The sequence below is a fragment of the Aythya marila genome (assembly GCF_965140915.1).
Source record: "Aythya marila genome assembly, chromosome: 1".
Classification (NCBI taxonomy): Eukaryota; Metazoa; Chordata; class Aves; order Anseriformes; family Anatidae; genus Aythya; species Aythya marila.
The window spans coordinates 125711927-125737891 of record NC_139042.1 but is presented as its reverse complement, the minus strand read 5'-3'; the positions used below and the strand labels follow the sequence as shown (position 1 = coordinate 125737891).

Below are 25965 nucleotides of genomic sequence, written 5' to 3'. Positions count from 1 at the left end.
ATTAAACAATGGCACTGGTTAAAACCTCTCTTGACTCCTTTGGCTTGTATTCTCGTGGAGTAAGTCTTTTCCCATAGGCAGGGATGCCACCCACTAGATCAGGTGGGCCAAGGCCCCATTCACCCTGGCCATGAACACCTCCACGGATGGGGCATCACTGATTAAGATATTGAAAAACACTAGTCCTAATAGACGCCTGAGGGACACTACTTGTCACCTACCTCCACCTGGACATAGAAATACTGATTGCTATGCTCTGGTTGTGGCCATCAAGCCAATGCCTAATACACCAGATGGTCCACCCTTCAAATCGATATCTTCCTAATTTAGAGATTAGGGTATCATGTGGGACTGTGTAAAAGGCCTTATAGAAGTCCAAGTAGATGACATCAGTTGGTCTCCCCTTGTCAACTGATGCACTTACTCGATCATAGAAGGCCACCAGATTGGTCAGGCACGATTTACTGTTGGTGAAGCCATGCTGGCTGTCCCTAATCACCTCCTTGTCCTGCATATGCCTTAACATTGTCTCCAGGAGGATTTGTTCCATGATCTTGCCAGGCACGGAGTTGAGGCTCACTGCTCTGTAGTTCTCTGGTTCTTCCTTTCTACCTTTTTTAAAAATGCGAGTGATGTTTCCCTTTTTTCCAGTCTTCTGAGTTTCTCAGTAGTTAGACAGACTCTAAAGAAAATAGGGATAGAGATCTGGTTCTGAAAATGGCTTGCTTTGAAGATACTAGTTTTTCAGCCACTTCAAAGTCATGCACTTCTCTAAACTTTTCAAATGGTGTATCTGAAATGTACAATGTCAGATCAACCCATCATAGACAAACCTGTCCACTTACTATCATCGGGAAATTCATGGTCCATTACTGACAAGTATAGCTTACAGCACATTATAATTGCTATCTGTTATCCCTGTGGTGATAACAAAAATACTGTGAAAACACTGAGGCATGTTCTGAAATATGAGGTTCTATGGCTTGCTTTGGAATAAAGCTTTTGTCCAGAACAACTGAGACTGAGCAATCATACGAGTAACTTGATTATACACTGAGTGGTCAAATCCCCCTAAAGTCAAAGTATAAGATGCTAGCAACAATTGGCATATCTAGGCTGCAGCAGAAATAACACCAAGTAGCAAAAAGAATGCAAAGATCACAAAGGTGTGCAACTCTGTTAACTTACTCTTTGAAAGTTAAAAAGTAATTTTGGTATCCAAAGCCAAATATGAGACAGGAACTGTGATACCTTTGTGGATCTGGCCCAGGATATTAGATACTGTCAAGATTCTTAATGGGTAAAAGAGGTCCCTTCACAGATCCCTTCCACATGTATCATATGATATCAAGACATGGACAGTTATATTAATACTATGCAGGAGATACAGTGGCAACGGCAGGATAAACTTATAAATCTGATCTCTGTGCAGATTATGGAGTTGGTTATTAATATGGATTTACAAATTTACATATGCAATAGAAACAGAACCTGTTTTCACAAGATTAAGGAATGCACACTGTCAGAAGAACAAGACAAAACTCTGGAATGAAAAGATTTTGAAGCTACATATAACAGCAGGTCTATGGATGTATGTAAGGATGGGAGCGATAAGTAGCTGTAGCTAAAAGCTTAAGCAATTTTAGTCCATTTCTAGTACAGATAATAATCACACACAGAATCACAGAATTTCTAACAATGCTATGCATCTGGTCTGCCCTCTTGACCGTTTATATTACAGTGTAGTTCAGGTGCAGTGGCTAAAAACAGGTTCAGGTGACAAACTGCAGTTATGGACATTGAAGTTTAATGGAAGTTGTGTTCCCTTTTATAAAGAGAATTTGCAACATATGTAAAGTAGGAGGTCCAGTGTACAGCATGAACAGTATATATTATGACAGTCCCTGTTTCAGCATAGAGCAGAAGGAAATATCAGAGAACCATACTCTTATTAACTGAAATTTACTCTTTGCAAACTAGCTTGTGAAAGGATAGCAAAGCATTATTTACAATGTGCTGAAATGTGTCTTTCCTTATGACAAGGTTATGTTTTGATTATCTTTGGCATGTGATAGAGCTATTGTTTTAGACTTAATGTTACAGACTTCACTGCAACAGCTTAATTTACATGATCACTGTTACAAGAAACAGCTAGAGAAACGCCTTGTGCTTTCATCTACACGCTATTGTGTAGAGCAGATGGTCTATCGTGCATCCATTTTTTTTTGTGTGTGTATGCATGCTCTTTTCTAATGGCATTAGCTATGGAATTTGTAAGATACAAGTGAACCTTCATGATGTCATGTGATTCATTTTCTGCTCAAAAGTAGGATGCCATTTTTGGACAGAGAAGCTCAACTCAAGAATAAGTCTACAAAGGTTTGAAGAGATTGTAATTATACATGTAACTGTCCTGGTTAGCTAGACCTTATTTACTTGCTTCATAATACTAAATAAATTAAATTAAAAAGGCAAACTAATTACAATTTTATTAGCATAAATATTCATCAAGTGTATAATTAACATTTGGAAAAAGATAACATTGATGTGGCACTTAGTAGGTTTTGGCCAAGTATTAAATGTTTATCTATGAATAAAAAAGACCTGAAAAATAATTGGGGAAAAAAAATGTAAAGGACCAGAAGCTTGGTGGCACAACACAGATGAGATTAAATCTGAAAGAATTTGTTGCACAGAAGTGTATTTCTCTCTCCATTCTGAACTTTTTTCTTCATTTTTGTCTGAACCTTCTGTTCTAATAATTATGTTAGTTTTGCAGGGAGGGTACTGGAGTAGAATTAGACGCATACACACACTTCGAATCTGGTATGGCGATTTCTACAAAGGTAACAATAAATTCTGATGGTCCTGTGAGCCTCTCACAGTACAGGGCCCACTTCAAATATAAATAATTACATAAAAGTATCCATCTTTATTTTGTGTTCTGTGAATAGTTTCACAAATCAAATGCAAAAGCTCAATGTCCGTGAGCACAACTATGAGCAAATGAAAATGCTCAGCTGAATTTTACAGTAAATTCTCAGGAATTATTCTTTTTTATGTTCACTGTGGTTTTGCCTCAGTCCCTTTATTCTCTGACCTTAATAACAGTATTCTCCAGAAAAAAAAAGAAAAAAAAAACTCGTTAGACTCTGTTGCCCATCTGTTTAAAGCACCTCAAGACTGATGACAAGAGAGTTTAGTTCCATTGTGAAGGGTTTTGAGTACTGGCTAGTCTCAAACCTCTTTCTATTGAAGTCATAGCAAGTCTTGTATGCTTCAACTCAGTGGTAAATCAAGAACCCTCTGGAAGGCAGTGTTAAAGTGGAATACAGATGGCAGATTGCTAAACACATTCTCCATTTCAAGCAGTAAAGTCTAAGTCACTGCAATCAATTGTATGGATGTGAATCTCCACTGATTGTCATGCTGTTCCCTCCCAGTAAATATACAGTGTATGGACTCGTTACAGTGTAATGGTCTCTCTTTACATGACTAAAGAATTGAAAAGTAGAGAATTAATACAGTTGAATTTTAAAGCTTGTGAAGAAGACAAGCTGTGATATTCTGTTGATATATGTTCTGAGGTTTTGTTTTCATTCTTCAGTGTGATCAAGAATGGAACAGGTGAACTCACTCAAGTACACTGGTTATTTTGATGCAAGCTTAACACCCTTAAGCAAATCCAGCATGCTGAGAAGTGAAGGTTAGATAATAAGGGCTACTGTGTTTATGAGAGATATGCAAGATTTTTCAAACTTTTTGTGGCTCAGATGTAGCATGCTTTCTAATAGAGCTCTTCTGAATTTGCTGCCTTACTAAGAAGTGTAGGCTCTTCGGTTTTTGCAGGTTAGAGCAGCCCAGTCCTTCTCCTGTTCCAGAATCCAGTCTGAAGAGTTGAATTTGGTGTATAGATCACAGAGCAGCATAAACTGCAATCAGTAGACTCACAAGGCTCTGGTAGGTTGTGGCTTCTGGTTTCATACAGATTTACAGCTAGGTGTTACATGGTAACACTGCAAGTCAACAATTTCCACCAGGAGATCATTTTTAAGGATTCATGAGAGGCAAATAAAAGCAAATGAAGAAAAAAAAATCCTTCTTATTTTAGTAGTGTATTAAGCCTCTCTTTTTCTGACAAAAGAAGGTAAGAATTTCATATAATTTCATCATTCTTCATTAATTTGGGAAGAGATGAGACCTTACAGTAGTAAAAAATAGGAAGGTGTCCTAATAAGGGGTGGTGAACAGATTTTATTTTAAATTCACAGGAATTTAAAATAAAAACTGAGGTAATTTGTGAGAGATAAGAATGTAATTGCCAGACATAATTTACAGAATAAGATATTACTGCTATCAAAATTGGAAGCACACCTAATATCTCAAGTAGCTTTTAAAGACCCAGGGATACTTAAATTGTTTGATCACCATGAAATGTTTTTCTTTTTCTTCCGTTCAATTATCCAGGAAGAAAAGCAGTAGGTACAAACTATGTTTTCAGGTAACAGATTTTTCTTCTGAGGTTTCTAGTTCTTAGGAGTTTTGACAAGTCCAGAAATACCAGATCTCTTCTCTTGTAGTACTACATCCAAATCTCTCTGGAACAAAGGTAATCAAGATGCACAAGTGTAAGAAGAGGAAATAGCCTGATGTTCTGACAAGGCTATTAGAGGCATTTGTGTTAGTTGTGAGAGAAGGTCTGGAGTATACCTATTGCCTGTTTGTTGAAAGTGGGGAAAGATGAAAAAGTGATAGCAGAATTTTCCTTCCGAACTAGGCTACAGCTTCTGGAAATAATGATCTTTTACAAGTTTAGCATCAGTTCATCTCCTACTTGCATTTCTGAGAGCTGTACAAGGAGAAGAAATATCTCTGTATTATTAAAGTGCATCAATTCTTACAGCTGATTTTGAAATGTTGGTCATGGACTCAAGGAATCTAAAAATAAACCATACCAATTAAATTCTTGGCTATTCATTGCAGAGTCAGCTCTAAATCTAGCAGAGGCAATTGTTAACATTAAATGCTTACTAATTGCACTGATACTGATATTTGAATGTCCTGTTTGTCCTGATCAGGCAAGAACTTCCATACCAACAACAAGCAACACCCAACTATGTCATGCTGTTCAGGGGCCAAACTCACACTACCACTGCCAAATCCTGTGATCAGGTTTGGCATAGCAGAGTGAGAATATCATGAAAGTGTCTTACTGCTGGAACAGTACTGGCTTAAACTAGAGCTGTCAGTCTTCTCCTTCCCTTCAGGTCTTGCAGCCTCAGCTGTCCAGCTTGTGTCAATGCACTAGTTCTGCAATAGCAGGTGCATTTGTTATCAACAATCAAACAGCATGAGTCTTGACTCATTTTTTGAGATGGGAAACCTCAGATTTATGTGTGTCTATGGGTGGTGTCTTCAAGACCTGTCAATCCAGCACTTGTTCTAGGGCACCTGAGTAGCTGGCCTAAGAGTAACAGTTCCTCCTGTGTGCACATGGACACATGGTTTAAGGTCTCCATTGATAGTTCAAGTGATGTTCTCTGCTGCTTGGCTAGATTTGGCACTTTGCAATCAAATATGTTGAAGAAATTATTTAATGTTACATTTCCCTAAGGGTAGCTCAAAGCCTATATTGTTATTTAGGAAGTCATGATAGTCATGATTCAGTTCCTTTTCCTCCTGTACTGTAGGGTTCAGTAAATAATAAAGCAGTTTTCTAGGACTGCCTTTGCTTCTACTTTACTCAGACCTAGCTGGACTAGCTTGGAGGGTGATACAGGTTTCTTGCTGTTCTGCCCTTGTTGGCCCTTTCCTTTCTATGTGCTTCAGAGAGGACTCATGGGTGTCACCTTACGTATTTTCTTTGGTATAGCTCACAGTGTAGATGGACTGCACTTTAGAATAAAGACTGTCATCTCACTTCTCTGCAGAGTCCAACATTCAGTGTGCCAGGCCCTTTAAAAGAAGCCTCTGTAGTCTGTGGTGGGTCACCCAGATCAGCTGACATAATTCCACATAAATTCTGAATTACAGACTACTTATTGTTATGGTTATGAAACTATGAATGGTGCACAGGGATCTATTGTCAGAATATTAAAGGACTGTTAACAAATGGTAGTTTACTTGTAACTGAAGGATGCAATTCACTTATTTCTGTTACAAAATTGTTTTTAGTGGCAAGGTCATTTCCTGAGTCATGAAACCCTAGCTTTGTTAACGTTTGTTTTTACTTTGTGATCACCTATATGCTAGGGAAGACATGCTTATTGTTATCTAGGAGCAGTGACCAGAAATTTAAATAGGACTGGTGGTGTTTGTTCACCTCCAAGTGAAGAAAAATATTCACGAGCCAGATTACTTTACATTTCACATCTCAAGGCACAGAAGTTCTAGGAACTTGTACTGAAAGTATCAAAGTTGAACACAGTGCAGGGAGTTTGTTGCAACTCTTTGCATAATGAGTTATGAAGCTACAAAACCTGAGACGTTTGAACTTTTGTTTAGATCCACCATTATGACTTGCTGTTATCATTGCTGCTCCATAAGTGCCTACCTTCCTGAACAGAATCACGGTTCCCGTGACATGCAAATAAATAAAAAGTAATATACCCTCTTCAGAGAAATTTCTCCAGATGGACACAAAGGGAAAGGAAACAAAAATAGCCTGGTTATGCTACATAATGTTATATCATGTTACAATGTTACATCACCCTATAGTCCCCATTATCAATGCTCATGTGTTTCTTGTAACGAGGGAGCAGCTGTACCACTGGACAGCCTCTTTGCCATCATCATCTTGACTGAGTGTCTTGTGACATGGAGAACAAGAATCAGAAAATGATAATAAGCTATGAGAACAGTTATTTTGAGGTCCTTTCCCAGTATCTGAGAATAAGCTGAAATTAGCAAGAAAAAATAGAACTCTAATATTTCTAGAGGGTAATGATTAATAAAAATAGCCAGAATAGTACAGAATCTGTACAAATTATTTTCTTAAGCTAGCAGAAAGGTCAGTTAAATTTAATGGAAGTCTTTCTATCGCTACAATAGAAGGCTTAAGTAACCAAACTCTAAAAGACAGCTTTCACCCAAAATGAAGAAACAGGTTAGGGCTGTTTTAGAATAAAATGACAGGCAACATCAGTGAGATGGTGTAACCTTTCTATTTTATGAACTCTGGGTGAAGAATTCATCAAATTTGTTCATCAAAGAGTTCATCAAATTTTGAGGTTTGTTCTGAGGTACAAGCCTCAGAACAAGAAATAGAAAATAAGTTTTCAGGCATTATTTAGCCAATTTCTTCAATGGTTACTTGAAAGAACTGTTGACTTCAGCCAGCAAGTGGAGTGGTGGCTTGCAGGTGTTAAGATTGAATCCAATACATGTAGCAGGTTGTGGATCCCCCCTCCAATAGTTTGAATCTTGTCAGCTGCCTAGTTGCCTTTTTTTTTTTTTTTTTTTTTTTAAAGTCTGAAATATTTACTGTTCACGAAAGGCAACAGATTGGCAGTACTAAAGAATAAAATCCTCATTTTATCTACATAACAGATGTTTACCATCTGCTCTGCCAAAGTACCTCAATCTGGCTTGAATTCCATGTGAGGAGAGCCCAGGCTAGTGCTCATCCCCTTGCCTGCACTGAGACGACCAAAACTATAAGGTTGTTGCTCATAGAAACTCCATATCAGAGGACCAAGATCTATAGCTCTTACTCCAGAGAGCAGCTTTTTCTCTGGAAAATGTGCTTTTAACTTTTATTTCTTGATATTACATTTTAAGGGATGGAAAATCAGATGGATAAGGGATATAGTGCTAGTGATGAATTACAATTCTAATAGGAGCCTAAGGCTGGAGACTAGAACAAACATACTGCAAGACCTGGATAACCCAGGTAGAGCAAACAGTTAGTCCTCTTAGACATCTGCAGCACCTCTTGCCTCCACAAAATAAAGTAAGGTTCAAGTTCAGAGCATAATACTTAATCATTTTTTTCTCTCCATGTGTACTGAATCCAAAAGTCCCTCTGTGGGTTTTATCTTCATCTATTTCCTTATTACTTTAAAATAAACACTTGTAATTCAGCACAGGTACTGTCCAGGATGGCTCATTGAGTTATTACACAGTAAGTATTCCCAGCTCTTTTTCCAAGACAAAGCATTGCTGAGATTCTGCTAGGAAAAGTAAATGGCAGAGAGGAATGGGACTCCTGACAAAAATATCACCCCATGTAAAGACCTATAGTATAATGAGACTGCCAGACAACACGCATGGTAATTTCTGCCTACAGAGAACACTGCTCTATCAGCTTAGTAGAAATATAAGTGTTTCCTCATAACTGTTAAATTATTTACCTGTAGGAAAATCTTTTCAGAAAGGTAAAGAATTATGTTTACAAAAAAAAAAAAATCATTTAAACTTTTAGTATAGAGGAGTTGCATCCTAAATTGATCTTTGTGAATGAGGTTATGATGTAATTAGTACTCAGGCTTGACTATATTTTGAGAGTCTACTTTCTTTAGTGGAGTTGTTATGGAACCACTGAGAGTATTAAATTCCCCATATTTCCATTTCCCATTCTTGATGTAACTGTACTATTTTTAACAAGGGAGGCAAGCAACTTGTTTCATTTTTAATAGGCTTTGTGCATATAGTCCATTGTGTGCTTAGCAAATTTTTAATGCACTGATCCCTGAAAGTCACTTTGCATCTTGTGTCCCAGACATTCTCCTCCTCATCACTGAACTTCAGTGATTGTTCTGAAATATCTGTCTAGGAAGACAGCATATCCTGTAGACTTTGCTACAAAAATACCAGCAAATGATCCCCTACTTCATACCCTAGCCAAGCTTTAGATGAGTACTTCAGGGTAGTTTCTAATGTTTCTAAACTCTAGAAGAGGTCTCAGCTTAAGGAGTATCCAGATTTATCCATTATTACTTTTTAACCTCTGCAGGATAAATGAGGACAGGAAGGAGAAAAAGGTTGAGAAATGACAGTTGCTGAGCTGAAGTGCCAGAGAAAATGAGTACACGGAGTTACACAGTTCAATGCAGCTTCAGAACTAAGAGCTAACAGAGACCAATACTGAAAAAGGTCCCACATTTGGAACTTTCTTTTGTCAATTAGTTGAAAAACAGTGTTTCCCTGCACTGAGTAAAGACATCTTCCCACTTCTTCTGAAGCTGTAACTCACTGTGTCTTAGTATCTTAAAGCACAATTTTTCTCTTAATCTCTTGTCATAACCCAGCTGGCTATCTTTCGTCCTTCATGTTGATTCTAAGTCCATCTCACTGTGTGACTTTGAAGGAGTCAGCCATCTCTTAATGTGGGTTATCAGAGTATTTCATTCTCTCCACAACTAATATTTTAATTTGGAAACATTAGAATAAAATGCCTGTGAGGAGAGTCGAAGTGTAACTTTATCAAATGTACAGGCTCCAACCGCAAACAAATCCTTGAGAAGAAAATTGGCAGAAAGCCTTTACCTTGTGCTCAGCAGCCACAGCTGCTAAAACAAAAATAGTAGCTTTTCTGCCTCACAAGACTGGTAAGTGTGCAGTGGGAGGATAGTTCTGCCTCTGACCTCTCTTTGGCACCTGGAAGTTCAGGAAGATACCCAGCATAAGGGATTGGGTCACAGCATTTTCACTGATGCTAATTCAGAAAGCAGCATATATTATCGTGCGCTAAGGGAGGGCACACACTTGGATAGGACTGGATGGAAATCCTTGCCCCATTTATGGACACAGTATAGACTGCTTTGTCCACAAACTTAAACCTGTGATTGTCCTGACAGTAGTCAGTGCCTCCTTGCAACAAGAAACTGCAACTTGAACCTCACACTCTGCTGAAGCTGAAGCCTTCCTGCAGGTCTCAGGCAAGAAAACGCAGCCTGTATTCTGGTACCCCATTTCTGTTGCTGCTGCACACCCTCTCATGCTTTTCTGCTGACATCCTGTGTGGATTATTCCTTTTTTCAGGGAAAGGCTTTAGCTCTGCTTAATGCATGCACAACAACCCATGGACACTAAGACTTGAGAACAAATATATGTATATGGGAACAAATATTTTGTCTTTCCATTTACTTGTGCAATAATAGAGGAATAAATCAAGTAATTGCTCTAGAATCCCTACAGGGTCAAGAAGTTCTTTTCCAACCTTAATTTTTCTGATTTTATGAAATGTAGAGCAAAAAGGAAATGATTAGAAACAACATGAGCAGAAAGAGTAACTGACAGTAGAACTATCTGTATAACTAGGCTTCTGTTCAAAATAATCTTGCATTGATGCATATGTAAATAAGTTGATTAGCATGAAGACTGATATTCTCTGATTAAAGTGCTTCTGACCTGTGATTTTCACAGATTCATGTGACTTTTCTTGCCCTAAAAATCTTAGATGGTGAATTTCAGCTTTAGAAAGGTTATCACCATTCACAGTTATGAAGAAACCTTGAAAACACCAAGTGAAAGTTTCCTGGTACTGAAGGGTCTATAAAAAGAACTCGATGACGCAAATTCAGTATCTTTTTTTAGCTAGTCTCATCACCTTTCCACATATGATGTTGGCATTATTGCTCTTTAGCCGCAATATGGGCACAGCATGATGTGCAGCAATGTAAATTTCCTTATTGTACCAACCCCTTCTGTTCTGATGGTGGGACAGGCTTTCAGTTTCTCTTGCCTTCTGACATGTTGATGATTGGCCAAAAAAAATAATAATAATAATTAAAAAAATCCAGCAAAATCTGTGCATTATATAAGATAACTGTGAGTCAAAGGATAGGACCAAAAGTTTTGCTTGCTACTTTTCTGAACATTAATCTGATTTAAGGAACATAAATAAATAAAAACAACAACAACAACAACAGATAAAAACAACTGAAAGCAACCACAAGTGAGCAAAATAATATAAGCAAAAAGTTTATCCCTACAGCCTGCTGCTGGACATGTCACTGTATTCAGATATGCCAAAGCTGATTTACCTTTTTTATGAGTCTCAGACCACAAGAACAGCATTTGTTGCAATCCAGTACTACTCATGCTTCATTCCCAAGAAAGAAACCTCTTTCCCAGCCTGCCTAGTGGTGATTGTTAAATGGTGTTGGAAAGTACAGTAGGTTAACACGAGGAATAGAAGAAGATTCTAGATTTTATTGACACTAATGGGTACTTGTTTTTTCTTTCTTTTCTTCTTCTTCTTTTTTTTTTTTTCTTTCTTTTTGGAACTTATCAAGCTTATTGGAATCCTGTTTCTTTAAATATTTTTTCTGTTCCTGGAATGACTGTCATCTCAGTGGGATAGGAGGAGAATCATCAGTTCTCACACCTGACCTGGCTGTACATTCAGAATTAATGGAGAGGGAGAGCTTTATGATAGGAAAAAGAATCTGAAAGATAGTGTGAGAAACACAGAAGAAGTGGGATTTTCAGCATGACTGAATCAAGGGAATATTTTTTCAGAGCTGCTATACAAAGGAAAACACCTGTGGTTCCTCTGTTATCATTACTGCAGGGACCACAGTAGTGAAGTGGCACATCTGCACAGTTACAATATCACAAAAACTAGATGTGCTGTACCCAATGATTCTATTAGCAAGGTTCCAGCACATGACCTTGAAACAGTTTGTTTATACAAAAGTACTTGTAGGCACAGAACCATCCTATTAACTCTAGACAGTTAAGTGAAGCCTCTAGGTTGGCAGCCTAGCCACTCTAGGCTCTATCTGGGATCCACATAAAGAAAGAAGCTCCTTTAAAGTATGATTCAAGTTTGAGATGGGCAGAGTTGCAGTTCAGAGGTGTTTGTTGATGAGACAGGACAAGTAGGCCACCAACTCAGACATCTTGTTAAGTCATTTGAAGTTCTGTGAGCAAAAGACAGATCCTAGTTCACTGATCTAAAATATAATAATAGAAAATAATTTATGATGGATATGGTAATAGCCAATATTAGGACCCTAACAAAGGTACGGTAAGATTCAGAGGAATGTACCTGTTCTGTCACCAGTACCACAACTGACGCAAATTGAGTATGAGAAGCAGTAAGGTTTCTTTTGAAGACCATGCTACCTTTTAAAGACCATATCATAAAGATAAGTCTAAATGACTGAAAGAAGAACAAGAGAAGAACGGCATCTTCTCTAACTCCTTAAAATGTCCATCTAAACTAAGTCCATCTCAATTCCACCTAAGATTTCTCTCTAAAAACAGATTATTAAGTAGGATCTTGATTACGTAGGATTTTGATTTTAAGTTGGTGTAGAGATATTGAAGCTGTATCCAACAGCTAAGAAACTTAAACTATGCAACTAGATAAAAGCTAAATAAAGAATTGCTGACAAATACATTATGCAATTAATATCCTGATTTCCATTATTCTGAATTGCGTAGTCTGTACAGTCCAGCAATGGTAAGAAATAATTTTTGTTGCTGTTGTTGTTGTTGTTTTGGGGAAAAAAAATAGAAAAAAAACCCCACACCATAAAAACTCATTTTATTGGGACCTTCAGATTGTCAGGTGGATTAGAAAAATAGTCAATAGAGATGATAGAGATGTGAATATACTCAGCATTTCACAGTTCTAAATGCTTAAGGAGACCCAGGGACTGTGTTCCTTTGTTACAAATTCCTTACTTTACTGTTCGTTTTTTTTTTTTTTAATCAGACAAGGTAAGAAAATTAATAGAATGTACAAAATTTTTAGTTTCCCAATGTTCTTATGTCTTGTGTTTTATTTGCTTATTCAGATTTATTTGGATGTAAAATTGGTGTTTGGGCTATTTTATGTTTGTATTTTTCCCTGTCATTGAGATCACCAAAACAAGGAAATGGGTAGAAACAGGAATTGCTTACAAGATTTCATTTTTTTGGTCAAAATAGTAGTCCTCTGTTGTTATTCACTCTTCCTATACATTTATAACTTCCAGTCCTTTAGCAGAGGCTTTTAAGATAAACTTAAAAGTGGCCCTGTAGCCTGTGTGTTTTAAACACAGGATTAGACCTTCACACCTCTGTAAAGTCTTAAAGTAATGAAAAATATCTGATGCAGTCAAGAGGCCCTAAACAGCAAATATGTCATGGAAAATATAAATGGTGCTTTATAGAATATGATTAATGTTGATGTTCATTATGATAACAATTTATAGGGAAAATGTACTGCCAATAACTTATGAAACACGAGCTGCTAGAGAACTGTTCTCATCTTTATATGCAAGATACTGTGTGCGTGCAGTACAATCTCTATATAATTTGAAATTGTTAAATCCTGTTAAAAAATGTCACTATAACTAGGTATTTGTTGCATTTATGTCTGTCTTTGTAAAACTGTATTGGTCATGGGTCTATGTATGTATATAACCAGTTTTCAAGGAAGAACATTGTAACAGGTTTTGATCATACAGTAAGACGTTATTGATATTAATATTAATACATGATCTGTATTTGGCACAGTTAATCTAATCTATTTGTACCCGATCTAGGTACAATTGACTTTTCCATGTCATTCTCCTAGTGGATCTATAGTCATTTATACCTGCTTATAATAGGTGGATCTACTAGTATTTCAGTAAGGCTTAGAGTCTTAAGACAGTTAAAATAAGTTTAATATATTTGTCTATGATTTAATGGACAGAAATATGTGTATGTTTCAGGAAATGAACTTTTGAAAATCCTTATATTTAACCTATACAACATTTCCATTCAAAACTAGAATAAAGGTCTAAGTATAGGCATATAGTACAGCTAAGATGAGGGCCAGGATTTCAAAGGTATGTAGTCAGAGAAATACTCAGAAATGTACATCTGTTACTTTCAGAAGTACCCGTTGAGCTCAGTATCTTCCTAGGTGCTGCATCCCACTCTCTCTGTAGCTTCCAGCCCCTCTTCTTATGGGTTCAGCAGTCTGGAATTCAAGGCCTAGTAATGACCAACAGCCGAGATGTGTAACCTTGGCTCAGACTGATGAGAAAATTCCTGAATTGTAAGGGAGAGTTTGAAAAAGCCTGTAGCATAGATCCATGAAAGATAAAATGAGGTGAAACACAAATGTAAAATTCAAGGGACTCAGGAAGAAAAATCGTAACTCAAAGAGGTATCTAAAGATGGCAATGGGAACATGAAGCATGAAGCATGAACATAAATATAAAGCACAAAGAAAAATATGAACACTCCTGGGAGCAACAGAAGCTGACCTATCCTCCCTGCTTCGTGATTACACGGTTAGCAAAAAATCTTTGTACATCCAATGTTGGAAATGACAAGCATATTAGTGCTCAGCCCAGTAGCTTGTTAATAGCTGCCTCTGGTATGTTAAGCAACAAATAATTCCTTTGTATTTCTGAGTTGTACATATTCTGCATTAAAGAGATTCTGTAGGCATGCTGAAAGATGCCTGAACAGAGCAATTCAGTGAACTGAAAGGGAAAGAAGCCACTTGTATGTAAGGAACTCAGGTGGTTATTGCTTGACATTAGTAGCTTGACATTAAGAGTAAATTTGGTGAAGCCTTAGGTTGCAGCATGAACTCTGTGTAATCTGAACATGATATATTGGTTGATTGAGCAACGGTGAGTGACATTGTGTGGGGGTCTTGGTGGATTCCGATGGGTGAAAGGGGGGATGTGCTGACTAAGGATGGTGCCAGATAGGAGCCTGACACTGGTGATAACAAAAATCATCCTGCCCTGAAACAAATAGCCAATCTGAAGGAACGTAACATATATGTGTCAAGAATTGATTGGACTACAGCAAATGAAACAAAGATTGCACAGATCTCAGGGAAAGACTCAAGCGACGTCCCTCCCTGGAGGCACCCAGCTTGAGCTGATATACAGGTACCATTAAGTTCTTGCTGCTTTAAATAGGAGTTGACACTTAGAATGAATGTCAGATATCTGGGGAGATCCACTCTGCTAGGGGAAACAACGGGATCCCCTAACAATGAAAACAACAATGCCTAAATTACTGAAGAGGTATTGAAGAAAAAATATTTTTGAGAATTGAACTTCCACAAATTTCTAAATGTATTTTACCTGGCAAAAATGTTAAAATCAGTGACCTTTGTGAGAGTAATTAAACTGCATATCATCTGACTTGCAAGTGTGCTAAGTGTCTTCTTCTAAGACCTCTGTGAGATGTGTAGGTGTTTCAGAATTTAAGAACACAAGACCAGTTATATTTAACTGATGAATCAAAGGTATAAATGCTTGGAAGTGATCTATACTGACACAGTCAAATATTTTCAAATGTTCCTTTTCTGAATTGGGAGTTTGTATTCCTAACAGACCACCAAGTTAACTGGTCTGAAACTGACTTCAGGGCTTTGCTAGTACTGTACCTGAAATGTGAGCTTGTTATTTCAATTTGAAGTGGAAGGCTGTAGCTTCTCCACAACTAAACTGAATTTTGTCAGAATATATTTACAAAGGAAGATAGTGAACATAAAAGACGTTATTGAATGAAAAGCTAGGACTCTTCTGAGAGTGCCTTTTTAAACACAGAGTTACAGTTTTTAATTTACTTAATCACAATATCAACAGAGAAGTATATAAATGTTTGATGTGATATTAGACTTTAAACAGGGTGTTATTCTACAGTAAATAAGTGCACATCAGCAACGTGTCGTATTCTCTCACATAGGTCTATAACTCTTACAACCTAGGTGTGCAAAGAAATGAAAGTCATAGCATAACATGCAGTTTGAATTTATGTAAATATGTAACTTTGTGTGTGTATTTCTGTATATATATACAAATATAAAGACATACATGCGATAAGTAATTTTGTAAGCAAACATATTAAAGTGTGGCTGAAATAACAAATGATCTCAATGTTAAGACAGTTTTTCAATTATTAATAGCATAGCATTGTGTATTGTATTTGCATTTTAGTCTTTATGTGATGAGTAGAGTAACTTTCTTATTTTGAAACATTGTTAGAGTAGAAACTGTTGTGTCAGTGCGAATGGATATCTTAGTAGTTCATTAATAGTCAGACTCTGAAATGATACTCCTACAGCAGATTTTCCAGGACCATATCCAGATGGATTCTGAAGATCTCCAAGTAAGGAGATTCCACTACCTCTCTGGGCAACCCTTCCAGTGTCTTGTCACCCACTCAGTAAAGAAGTGCTTCCCAATGTCAAGACCAAACCTCTTATGATCCAGTTTGTGCCTATTGCCTCTTGTCCTACCACTGGGCACCACTGGCTCCATCCTCTTTGCACCCTCCCTTCAGGTATTTATAGACATTGACAAGACCCCCTCTAAGGCTCCTCTTCTCCATGCTGAACAATCCCAACACTCTCAGCCTCTCTTCATAGGATTCTACAATAAATTATCATGCTGAGTGCTGCTTTCAGACAGAAGCATAGCAGGGTATTCAGTATTTCTTTCATTATAACACTTGTTAAAGTGTTCAAAAATCTTCATCAATATATGTTCAACTCCAGTAGGGTCTGAACTGTACCTGTTAAAAAGGTAGCTATATATTTTATTTCAAAAGCAGTTGGTGATTACCACGATGATAAAAATCAAGCTTGTACAGCTTTGTGAATAAGCTTATGTTATTTCACTCCCATCTTTTAAACACAGTTAAGAAAGGGATAAGAGAAAATATGCTCCTAACATTTCATACAATTGTGTAATGATCAACCCTCAATTCTTGAGCAAAATCACTTGATATTCATCTTTTTTTAATACAGTAATTATATACAGATATGAGCTGTTTTTGACTGTATGAATCACAGAATCACAGAATATCCTGAGTTGGAAGGGACCCACAAGGATCATTGAGCCCAACACTGAGCTCCACATAGGACCATCCAAAAAAACTGTATTTTTGAGTGTTGTCCAAGTGCTTCTTAAATTCTAGGAGGCTTAGTGCTGTGACCACTTTGCTGAGTGGTCACACTTTCCATTTCCACCTTTTCCATTGCTCAACCACCTTCTCAGTCAAGAACCTTTTCCTAACATCCAGCCTGAACCTCCCCTGATGCAACTCCATGCCATTTCCTGGTATCCTATTGCTGGAGAGAAGAGATCAGCGCCTGCACCTCTACATCCTCTCATGAGGAAGCTGTAGGTCCCTATGAAGTCTCCCCTCAGTCTCCTCTTCTCTAGGCTAGTGACAAACCAAGTGAATTTAGTCGTTCTTCATACGTCTTGCCCTCTAGATCCTCACCATCTTTGTAGCCTACCTTTGGACGCTCTCTAATAGTTTTATGCTCTTCTTATATTGTGACACCCAAAACTGTACACAGTACTCAATGTGAGGCCACACCAGTGCAGTGTGGAGCAGAACAATTGTGTCACTCGACTGGCTATCAATGCTGTACCTGATGCACCCCCAGATATGGTAGGCCCTTCCGGCTGCCAGGGCCCACTGTTGACTCATGTTCAGCTTGCCATCAACCAAAAGTCCCACAGTCCTTTCCACAGGTTTCTGCATGGGCTTTCTCCAGCCCCTTGTCACCCAGTCTGTACATATATCCAGGGACATCCCCTCCCTGTTGTTCTTGTAAAACTTCATGTGGTTGGTGATTGTCCAGCCCTCTAATTTGTCAAGATCTCTCCCTGCTGAAACAGGTGCACTTCCATCGGGGTAAACCTGTTTTGAGGTCTTAGAATACTCAACTCTATCTGCTGAAAAAATATCTTGCTAGCAAAAATACTGTTGACTTCCAACTTACAAGGGAACAAAGACATGTTTTATGAGTTTAATGAGGCTCTCTATTGAGAAAAGAACAGACCTATCATACAGGAAGATGGCACAGAGGTTTTCTTTTTCCTTTAACAAAATAATTAACTTGAGGCTACATGAAAGCACATCTTCTGTTTAAAAAAAAAAAATAGAAGAAAAGTTTCACATTTTCATGAAAATCAGATAGTAATAAATAATAACACCTTCTTTACCTGAAATCCTTATTTATACCTGTCTCCTTCAGGGTTCATCTGCTTAAATAAAAATTCTCTTAATAGAATAGTAACGTAGTTAAAACAAGCTAGGAAAATGATCTTAACAGTAGTATTCAGAGTAGATAACAGAATCAAGATTATATGCATCAGGTTCAGCAAGGACAATTTGACTGTGATCAAATATGAAGATGAGAAGGTGCATGAGGTGGAACTGTGATGAGTTGATGCTGAGCTGCTGCCCAAGATCCTGATATTGAGACTGCTGGGAAGTAGCATTCCATTTCCTCTGGTTCTACTCATTGGAGAGGTGATTGGGATGGATCTTAGAAACAATATGTGTGTGTGCATGGCAACGAGAGTGTATGAAAAGTTTTCACTGTCAGAGTCTCTTTTTATAAACTAAACGTAGTTTACTTTGTCTGGGTGATACTTTTCCACTTGTGTCAATAAAACTAACATGTAGTTTCAAAATGAACACCCTTAAAAAGATCTGATTTGAATGCAATGCCTATACCAAAGGCCTGCGAGGCAGAAGAAATGTATTGTCCATCGTGATCACAAAAAGAGGAAACAGGAAGGGCTTGAGAAAAAAAAGTTATATCTTTAAATCTAAGTTAAAGCTAAGATGATGGCTAAATATTACCGCATAGAAGCCAGAAACAGACACTTAAATTTTAGTTGGAGCCACTATAAATCAACACCAATGAGGTGATGATTGATTTTTTGTTATGAAGAAGAGGAGGCATTTATGAAATATAAATTAGGAGTAAGTATTGCCCAGTCCATGAACTGGATCCATTTCCTGCTGCCCTTTTCTCTGTGAGATTTTAAACATGGAAAGGACTATGCTGATTCCAGATAAATTGCTTCTGAAGCATTGTCATAACTATGTGGCAGGTGATGGTGCCATGTCATGTTTTATAGTCAGATATACACACTGTCAGATGGCTAAACTACAGACATTCCCTTTTCCAGATGCTTACATATCACATATTGTGGAAGGGCATCTGTTTTGAACAGATGTACTTCCAGTCAGGCCTATGAAATACTTCCAAACTTCTGTGAGAGATTAGCCCGTCTTGACCTTCTGCTAATAGAGAATGAAAAGAGATGAGAACTGAATACAGAGCATTTAAGAATTCCCCATTAAAAATGAGAAAAGCATGAGGAAAGCATCCATTGATGCACACTGAAAAACAGGGAAGGAAGCCATTCAAGAGCTGAACCTTGTGGTAAAAGCAGAAACTCTCCAAAATACATAAAGTGTGTTATGTTTTGTGACTCACTTGGCTTTGCTGGATAATGATAAATGAAACATCATGCTCATTACACAATATGTTGAGCCAATCATTTCTGAGATTAACCATTGATTAACCATTTGTGAGAAAGTGCTGGAGCTGGTAAAAACAAATTTCAATTGAGAATTTCAAGGAAGCTCAAATACACTAAATGAGGAAGCAGCCCTGGTGACAAAGGACATAGAAAAGACCAAGCTACTCAGTGTGTTCTTTACAGTGGTCATTTCTAGTAAGATCAGCCTTCAGGAATCCCATGTCACAGAGAACACAGAAGCCTGGATCAAGGAAACTTCATTCTCACTTGGAGAAGGATCAGATTGGGGAACATTTTAGATAGGCCAGACATACATACATCTCAGAAGTCTAACAACATGTGCTGATGGTGCCAGTCAATGTCATTGCAGGGCCACTCTATAATCTTTGATCATGCTGACTGGGAGAGATTCCTGAAGATTGGAAAAAAATAAATGTTCTTCATTGTTCAAAAAGAGCAAGGAGGATTGAGGAATCTACAGGCCAGTCAACCTCACCTCAATTCCAGTGAAGTTTATGGAGCAAATAATCTTGGAAACAACTTCCAGGATTAGGTCTACATGAAAGACATGAAGGTGACCATGAGTAGTCAGCATGGAATTACAAAGGGGAAATTGAGCTTAAGAAAACTGATCTAGTTTTCAACATCTGATGAGGTAACTGGCTCGGTGGATAAGGGAAGACCACTGGATGTTGTCTTGACTTTTGACACTGTCTCCCATATACAAGCTGATGAACTATGGGTTAAAAAACTGGATAAAGAGGTGCACTGAAAACTGTCTAACAGCCATGCCCAGTGGGTAGTGATCAGTGGAAAAGAGTCCAGTTGGAGGTTAGTCAGTAGTGATGTACCTCCAGGGATCAATACTGGGTCATATACAGCTTAATGTATTTGCTGGTGACCTGGTTGATGGGGCAGAGTGTACCCTCAACAAATTTGCAGTTGACACAGAATTGTGAAGAGTGTCTAATAAAACCACTTCAGATGTGTTGCCATTCAGGGGGACCTGGACTGGCTGGAGAAATGTGCATAAACCATCTCATGATACTGTAATAGTTACACTCATATGTATGGGGAAGCATGTCCATTAAGTCTGTTAACTCGAATCTTCAAAAGATTTTTTTTCTAACCAGAACCTAAGGTTTATATAATAGGACCTCCAAGGAGGAGTCTATTTTGTTACCATTGATAAATTGCCTAATCTCTCTTTGCTCTGCAGTACAACAGGCTTCTTTTCTATCAACACTGCAAAGTCTTCAGCATGAGAATTGCATCTTATGAAGTCACTGTGCATTGTACAAAATGATCCCAGTTTCAGGTCCTAGAATCTAGGTTTTGCCACTTTTAAATTAATGTTTGCCACCTTGAAGTAAATAACTAGCCTATTACATGTAGATGCATATATTTTTTAGTGTGTACATAAACCTTGGCACTTTTTGCTATTTCTTTCACCTAACACAAGTTCACCAGACACATTCATGCACACATCTCCTTTGGAAATCTACCTTCTTTCAATTTCTTTCCCACCACTGATATCAGGCCTACTATTAATAGGGCTTCCATGAATATCCACCTCCATTTAATATAAAAAGCTCCACAAACTGAAATCCATGGCAGGTCAACACTGTGACATTTGAGAAATCATGTGTATGTTCTGCAAAGAACAATTCATCTTTTATTTTGTTTTCTGTCTGACTGCACTTGATTATCTGTAGAGAACACAATTCTGGACCTGTTATTTATGCAAGCAGACCTGGTTTATGTATACAAGACTTCTTTCTTGACTAAAGATACAGAGATTAATTTTTTATATATATATTTTTTTCTGAGAGATTCTACAGCTTTTGTTCCTATGAACAATGTTCTGTTGAAGTTCATGGGATAACCTAGGGGAATAAAAACTTTCTGAGTAATTGTTTTCATTTTGCAGTCTTCAAAATCTGAAAAACATTATCTGAAACCATTTTAGCAGGTTTCATATTAGTGGGACCCCTATTGCCTTCACTGAGGCTCTAAACAGAAAGGACTTTTGAGAGTTTTATTTCCATTGACATTTACTATTCTACAAAGCACTTAGACTCCTATAAACACAAGAAAAAAACAAAAACCGTTCCAGTTAAACTCTGGCAGACAGACTGATAGACTGATATCTGGCTGTTATCTGCACGCTTACATAATTGTTGTATAAAATTACAGAACTATTTTTAGCTTGATCCAATATCCATCTGCACTTGTGGGAAGACTTCTATTCACTTAACTAGGCTTTGGATCAAGATATAAAGCTGTGGGTATACTGATAATGTAGATGTTTGTACAATCTGGTACCAAGGTAAACTTACTCTTGTAAATTTATTGGTGAGATATCGCTCTTTTACTACCTTGTATCCTTGTTTGCAGAATAATGTGAATATTGACATAGTGTAGCTTTGGTTTTCCCTTGTCTATATTTGCTGTCATCACCTCGTAAATGTTTTGGGGCTAATAAGATAGCATGATGGTCATCAGAGGGGAATCAAGAGAGTAAAATGTTTCTCATACTGGGTCCATGTGCTCTGTTTTAACATATTTTTTTGTAAACTGTTCTACTACTGAAACAGTATACTTGCTATATTTGACCTTGAAAAGATTAATACTCTTTTAGTTATGGTAGATTTCAACAAAACAATATATTTTACTGTGATGCTGTATCATATGTTCACTAGGAACTTCAAATCAATCTGAGTAAGAACTATAATGTTTTTTGGAATGATTTACCAGTGGGACGTTTTGACCATTTGTTAAGTGTTTTAACTGTTCATCTCTCTCTGGATGACATTTTTCAAATCATGCCTGTCACCATAGCAACAAAATACTTCAGAAATTCAATGAGTATCAGACCCTGCACATTAGTGAAAACCAACTGGTTTCAAATGAAGCAAATTTATACCAATTCCTAATTTTCTCCTACACTATAACAACTCCAAGAGTGAGGTGCTTTGATCTGCATTCCTTCTGTCACAGAACATTTGATAATCTCAAAAGAAAGTTAGAGAAATATAGGTTTGAAGGTCAAACTGGTATCATATGACTTTGCTAAATATAGATGCTTGACTAGTGAAAAAGCTTCAAAGGTCCTGGCATATTTTATCTGGAGCATTTCTAAGACGTTTCAGAACAAAACAGAGCTTAACATCACTAATTTTAAAATTAATAAAATAGAAAATATCTTGGCACGTGTTATGTGTATAACACTATAACACTTCTGGTTTTAAGGCACATTAGAAGTTACCTAATCTACAACATTTTCACTCTGATTTTACAAATCTGTCACTGGTGGATACTCTGCGGAAAGGAAGCACAATATTTTAATATAGTCCTGTATGCAGCACTGTAATGAAACTTATCACTAAGAAAGCCTTCTCCATAACAGCACATTGCAGTGTGTGCAGCACTGCACAAATAGAAAAACAAATCTGTTTAAACAACAAAAATGTGCTAATACAGAACTGAAATAGAAGAGGAATATTTAAAAAGCTTCTCTCACCTATTTGTCTGCTACTATCTAAGGATGATCTCCATTGAAAAGGGGCTTTAAAATGAACCGGTTATGCTTGTATATTTCTCCCTGCAATACTGTCCAGTATCCTGGGTCATTTAATGTAATGCATTCTGTCAGTACTATGACAGTTTACAGATGTGCAGCTAGACTTCTTGCTACATATAGATGTATCTTCTGCAAACAGTACTCTATGGAGTTGTAATACAGTAACAGGCATGTTCTTTGATTTACTGCTTACATTAAACTACTTTAAGATAATTCTGGTCTTCATCTGGCATTGCAAAGCAGGCATATTTATAAACATCAAGCACATCTTTCTTAGCAAAGGGAGCACTATTGCACTATTAGAAGGAGTAACATGGGATTCATGAGGGAGCAGGATACCTACTGTGAAGACTAATTGAAAGCAGGAGGCATTTGGCAGAGACATGGAAAGAAGCGAGAGGGGGAAGTCATGTTCTCACCAATATTGAAGTGGTGCTTTTGTTCTTTATTATCTGCAGGGCAATGGGAAGGATGGTCAGTGTTGCCTGTGCATGTAATGGCAAAGCCGTTAAAGTTGATTGGGGTGCAATATCCTTGGGGCCCACACATGGCTGTGCTGTATGTCGCGTAACCATACGCTAAATGTTCAGTGGGAGTGTTAGGCACAGTCTATTAATAGAAACGGGGAGTTTGGCACGCATTAGCACATTTGCCTGCCTCCTTCTCACATGCTCCCAGAGAAACTGGGATTGCATCCTGCATCCTTCTGCTTTCCCAGAGCTGAGACATTGCATACCGCTGTATCATTTAAGAAGACTCAGTCAGGTCAAGACAACCCTAGGGAAGCAAACGAGGGCTGTTGCTGAGATGGGAAAGGCTGAGGGAACCAAACGTTATTTGGGGAAAGGGGGCAGCTGATTTCATGAAGAAAAAATGGAGAGCTTGCAAACTACCCACTCGGCCTGAATGAAATGCAAAGCTCAGACGAGATGGGCACAAGGTGAAATGCTCTTCCTGCCCTCTGCTCTTTGCTCAGGCAGTTGCGTTTGGTGATATCTAGGGTGCTGCAGAGACGGATTTCCTTCCCCTAACTCCCCCAAGTAGTCCTGCCCCACCACCGCATCCTCTCAGGCGAGAGAAACACTAGGAGCTGGCCAAGGTGCTGGTGAAAAAGACCTTCTTCGTCCATGACAGCCTCCTCAAACACACAGTAACTGCCTTCTCTCCCTTACCGCCGGCCCCCCTCCCCGTTCCCCGTTCCCCATAGCGACACAAAGCCTCTCCCCTCACAGCCCGCTCTCGCTCACCGAGCCTCCCGGCAAGGAGCCGTAGAGCGGCAGCTTCCGGGAAGCCGCCTGAGCGAGGAGAGGGTCCGCCGGGGCGCAAAGTTCTGTGCCGGGGGGGAACGGAGCGGGAGGGTGGGAGCACATGCAGAAAACCACACAACAGCGGAGGCAGGGGCATGCCGGAGGATCCGGGAAACTTTATCTGCGCTTAGTGCTGTTTGTGCTAAGGGAGCCCGGGGGATGGGGGAACTGGGGTGCCGGGCTTTGCCTCGCGTCCTTACCTCAGTGCTCTCGGCAGCGTTCTCCGCCATTTTCCTCCTCAGGAGCAGGCAGCGGGAGGAGTGTTTCATTCCCATAAGAGCTAGCCAAGGGGTTGGGGCTTCGGGGTTGGTGTTCTGTTTTATGTTTTCAAAGATTTCCGAACACTTGTGTGCGCCAAAGGATAGGGAGGAAAATATTACGGAAAGCAGCAGTAAATCAGTCTTCTCTGTTCTTTCCGCTTCGTCCACAGGAATGTTTATCTTCTTTTGGCATCAGGAGCTCCTCGGGCACTTGCAAGTTCTCCTCTTTTCCTCTCACTTGCACTTGTAGTAGGCTCTTAAGATGGTCAGAGAGGCGGCACACACTCTTCAGGTTAAACTAAAGGACTGTCGGTTTGCGAATCCTCCCCTTCAGAGAAAGCAGTCAGGCTAAAGAGGAGAGAAGCACCAGCTAAAACGAACTTGGGCGTGCAGTGACCAGCTGGGCATCTTTGTGTCCTGTGGGTATTCTTCCAGAGGCAGAGGGAGCCAGAGACAAAGCAACAGGACAAGGAAATCATAGCCCTTTAGTTTCCTTCTTTGGGCTTCTTTTTCTCTAGGTCTCCAGGAAACTTCCTTTAAAGACGATCACAGTATTTGCCACCGTCTTTCCATTAATGTCTTCTGAAACAGCAATCCCTCTTCTCGTTCTCCTCCCTTTCCACTTTTGTTAAATGCCCTTCTCTGGGAATTGCACTCACGTGACTTTCTTAGAAAAGCATTATCTCAAGCTCCCCCCACTCGTTGCCTACGCCCTCTCATACACAGGCACGCACCCACGCACACCCACGTTGTCTCCCTCTCACACAGGCATGCAACATTTTCCATCCTGTCTCATCTTTCATATCAGCAATACTTTTCTTTGCAAAGACTCTCGTCAAGGATCTTACAGGGCTGCTGGAGAAGCCTACTTCAGCTTCTTTCCTCCGAGTTCTTTGCTCCAAGTAGCAAACCCGGTTTCTTAATTTATTTTAATCTCCTGTATGTGCTCCCATCTTCTGTTTTGCTTGAATTTTTCAGCAGGATCCACACCATTGGATAACCATGAATTGTAAAAGTACAGTTTGAGTTTGGATGCATCTACCGCTGAAAAAGGTGGGTGGGAGGGAGGGTGAGAGGGGGGTGGGGAAGACGAGGTCTCGCTGGGCTAAGGATGCTTTGTAAACTTGGATTATTTATTTATTTATTTATTAGACGTCTTTATCTAATGCCATCTTCCTCTGTGACAATGCATCACAGCGTTCTACTTATTTTGTTGACATGTTTATTGTGCTGTCGTTCCTCCATCCCCTCCATTGCTTTCTCCTTTCTAGTTCAGAGTTTCCAGTTGGAAGAATTAGGTTTACCTCACTTGTATTGCTGTGGGTATGGGTGTTAGAGGGGGTGTATTACATAATTAATCCTTCCAACTTCACGTTCTGCAGCTCCATTTCCAGCCCACTGTTCTCACGTTTTTGTTTTGTTTTTATACGGAGGAGGTGAGGAAATAATGCAGGTGTGTGGGTGTGTGTACCTTGTAGGATTTCAAGGACTAGAGCAGGATTGCTTTTCTCTGAATAGTTTGAAAGCATTTCTTCTGGGGGTGTCAATAGAGACCTGAAGAAAAGGTT

At 38.7% G+C, this 25965-nt stretch overlaps 1 protein-coding gene across 1 annotated transcript in view; it reads right to left on the bottom strand.

The window, feature by feature from the left end:
* PRMT8 (protein arginine methyltransferase 8) overlaps positions 1–24469 on the bottom strand; it is a gene marked incomplete at its 3' end in the record, with an annotated part of 64068 nt that extends 39599 nt beyond the window's left edge. Inside the window, exon 1 of the mRNA XM_082784742.1 lies at positions 24338–24469. Within this exon, the coding sequence (XP_082640868.1) occupies positions 24338–24412 (75 nt within the window). The 5' untranslated portion in view covers positions 24413–24469. The remainder of the gene's footprint in view (positions 1–24337) is intronic.
* Positions 24470–25965: the final 1496 nt, after the last annotated feature.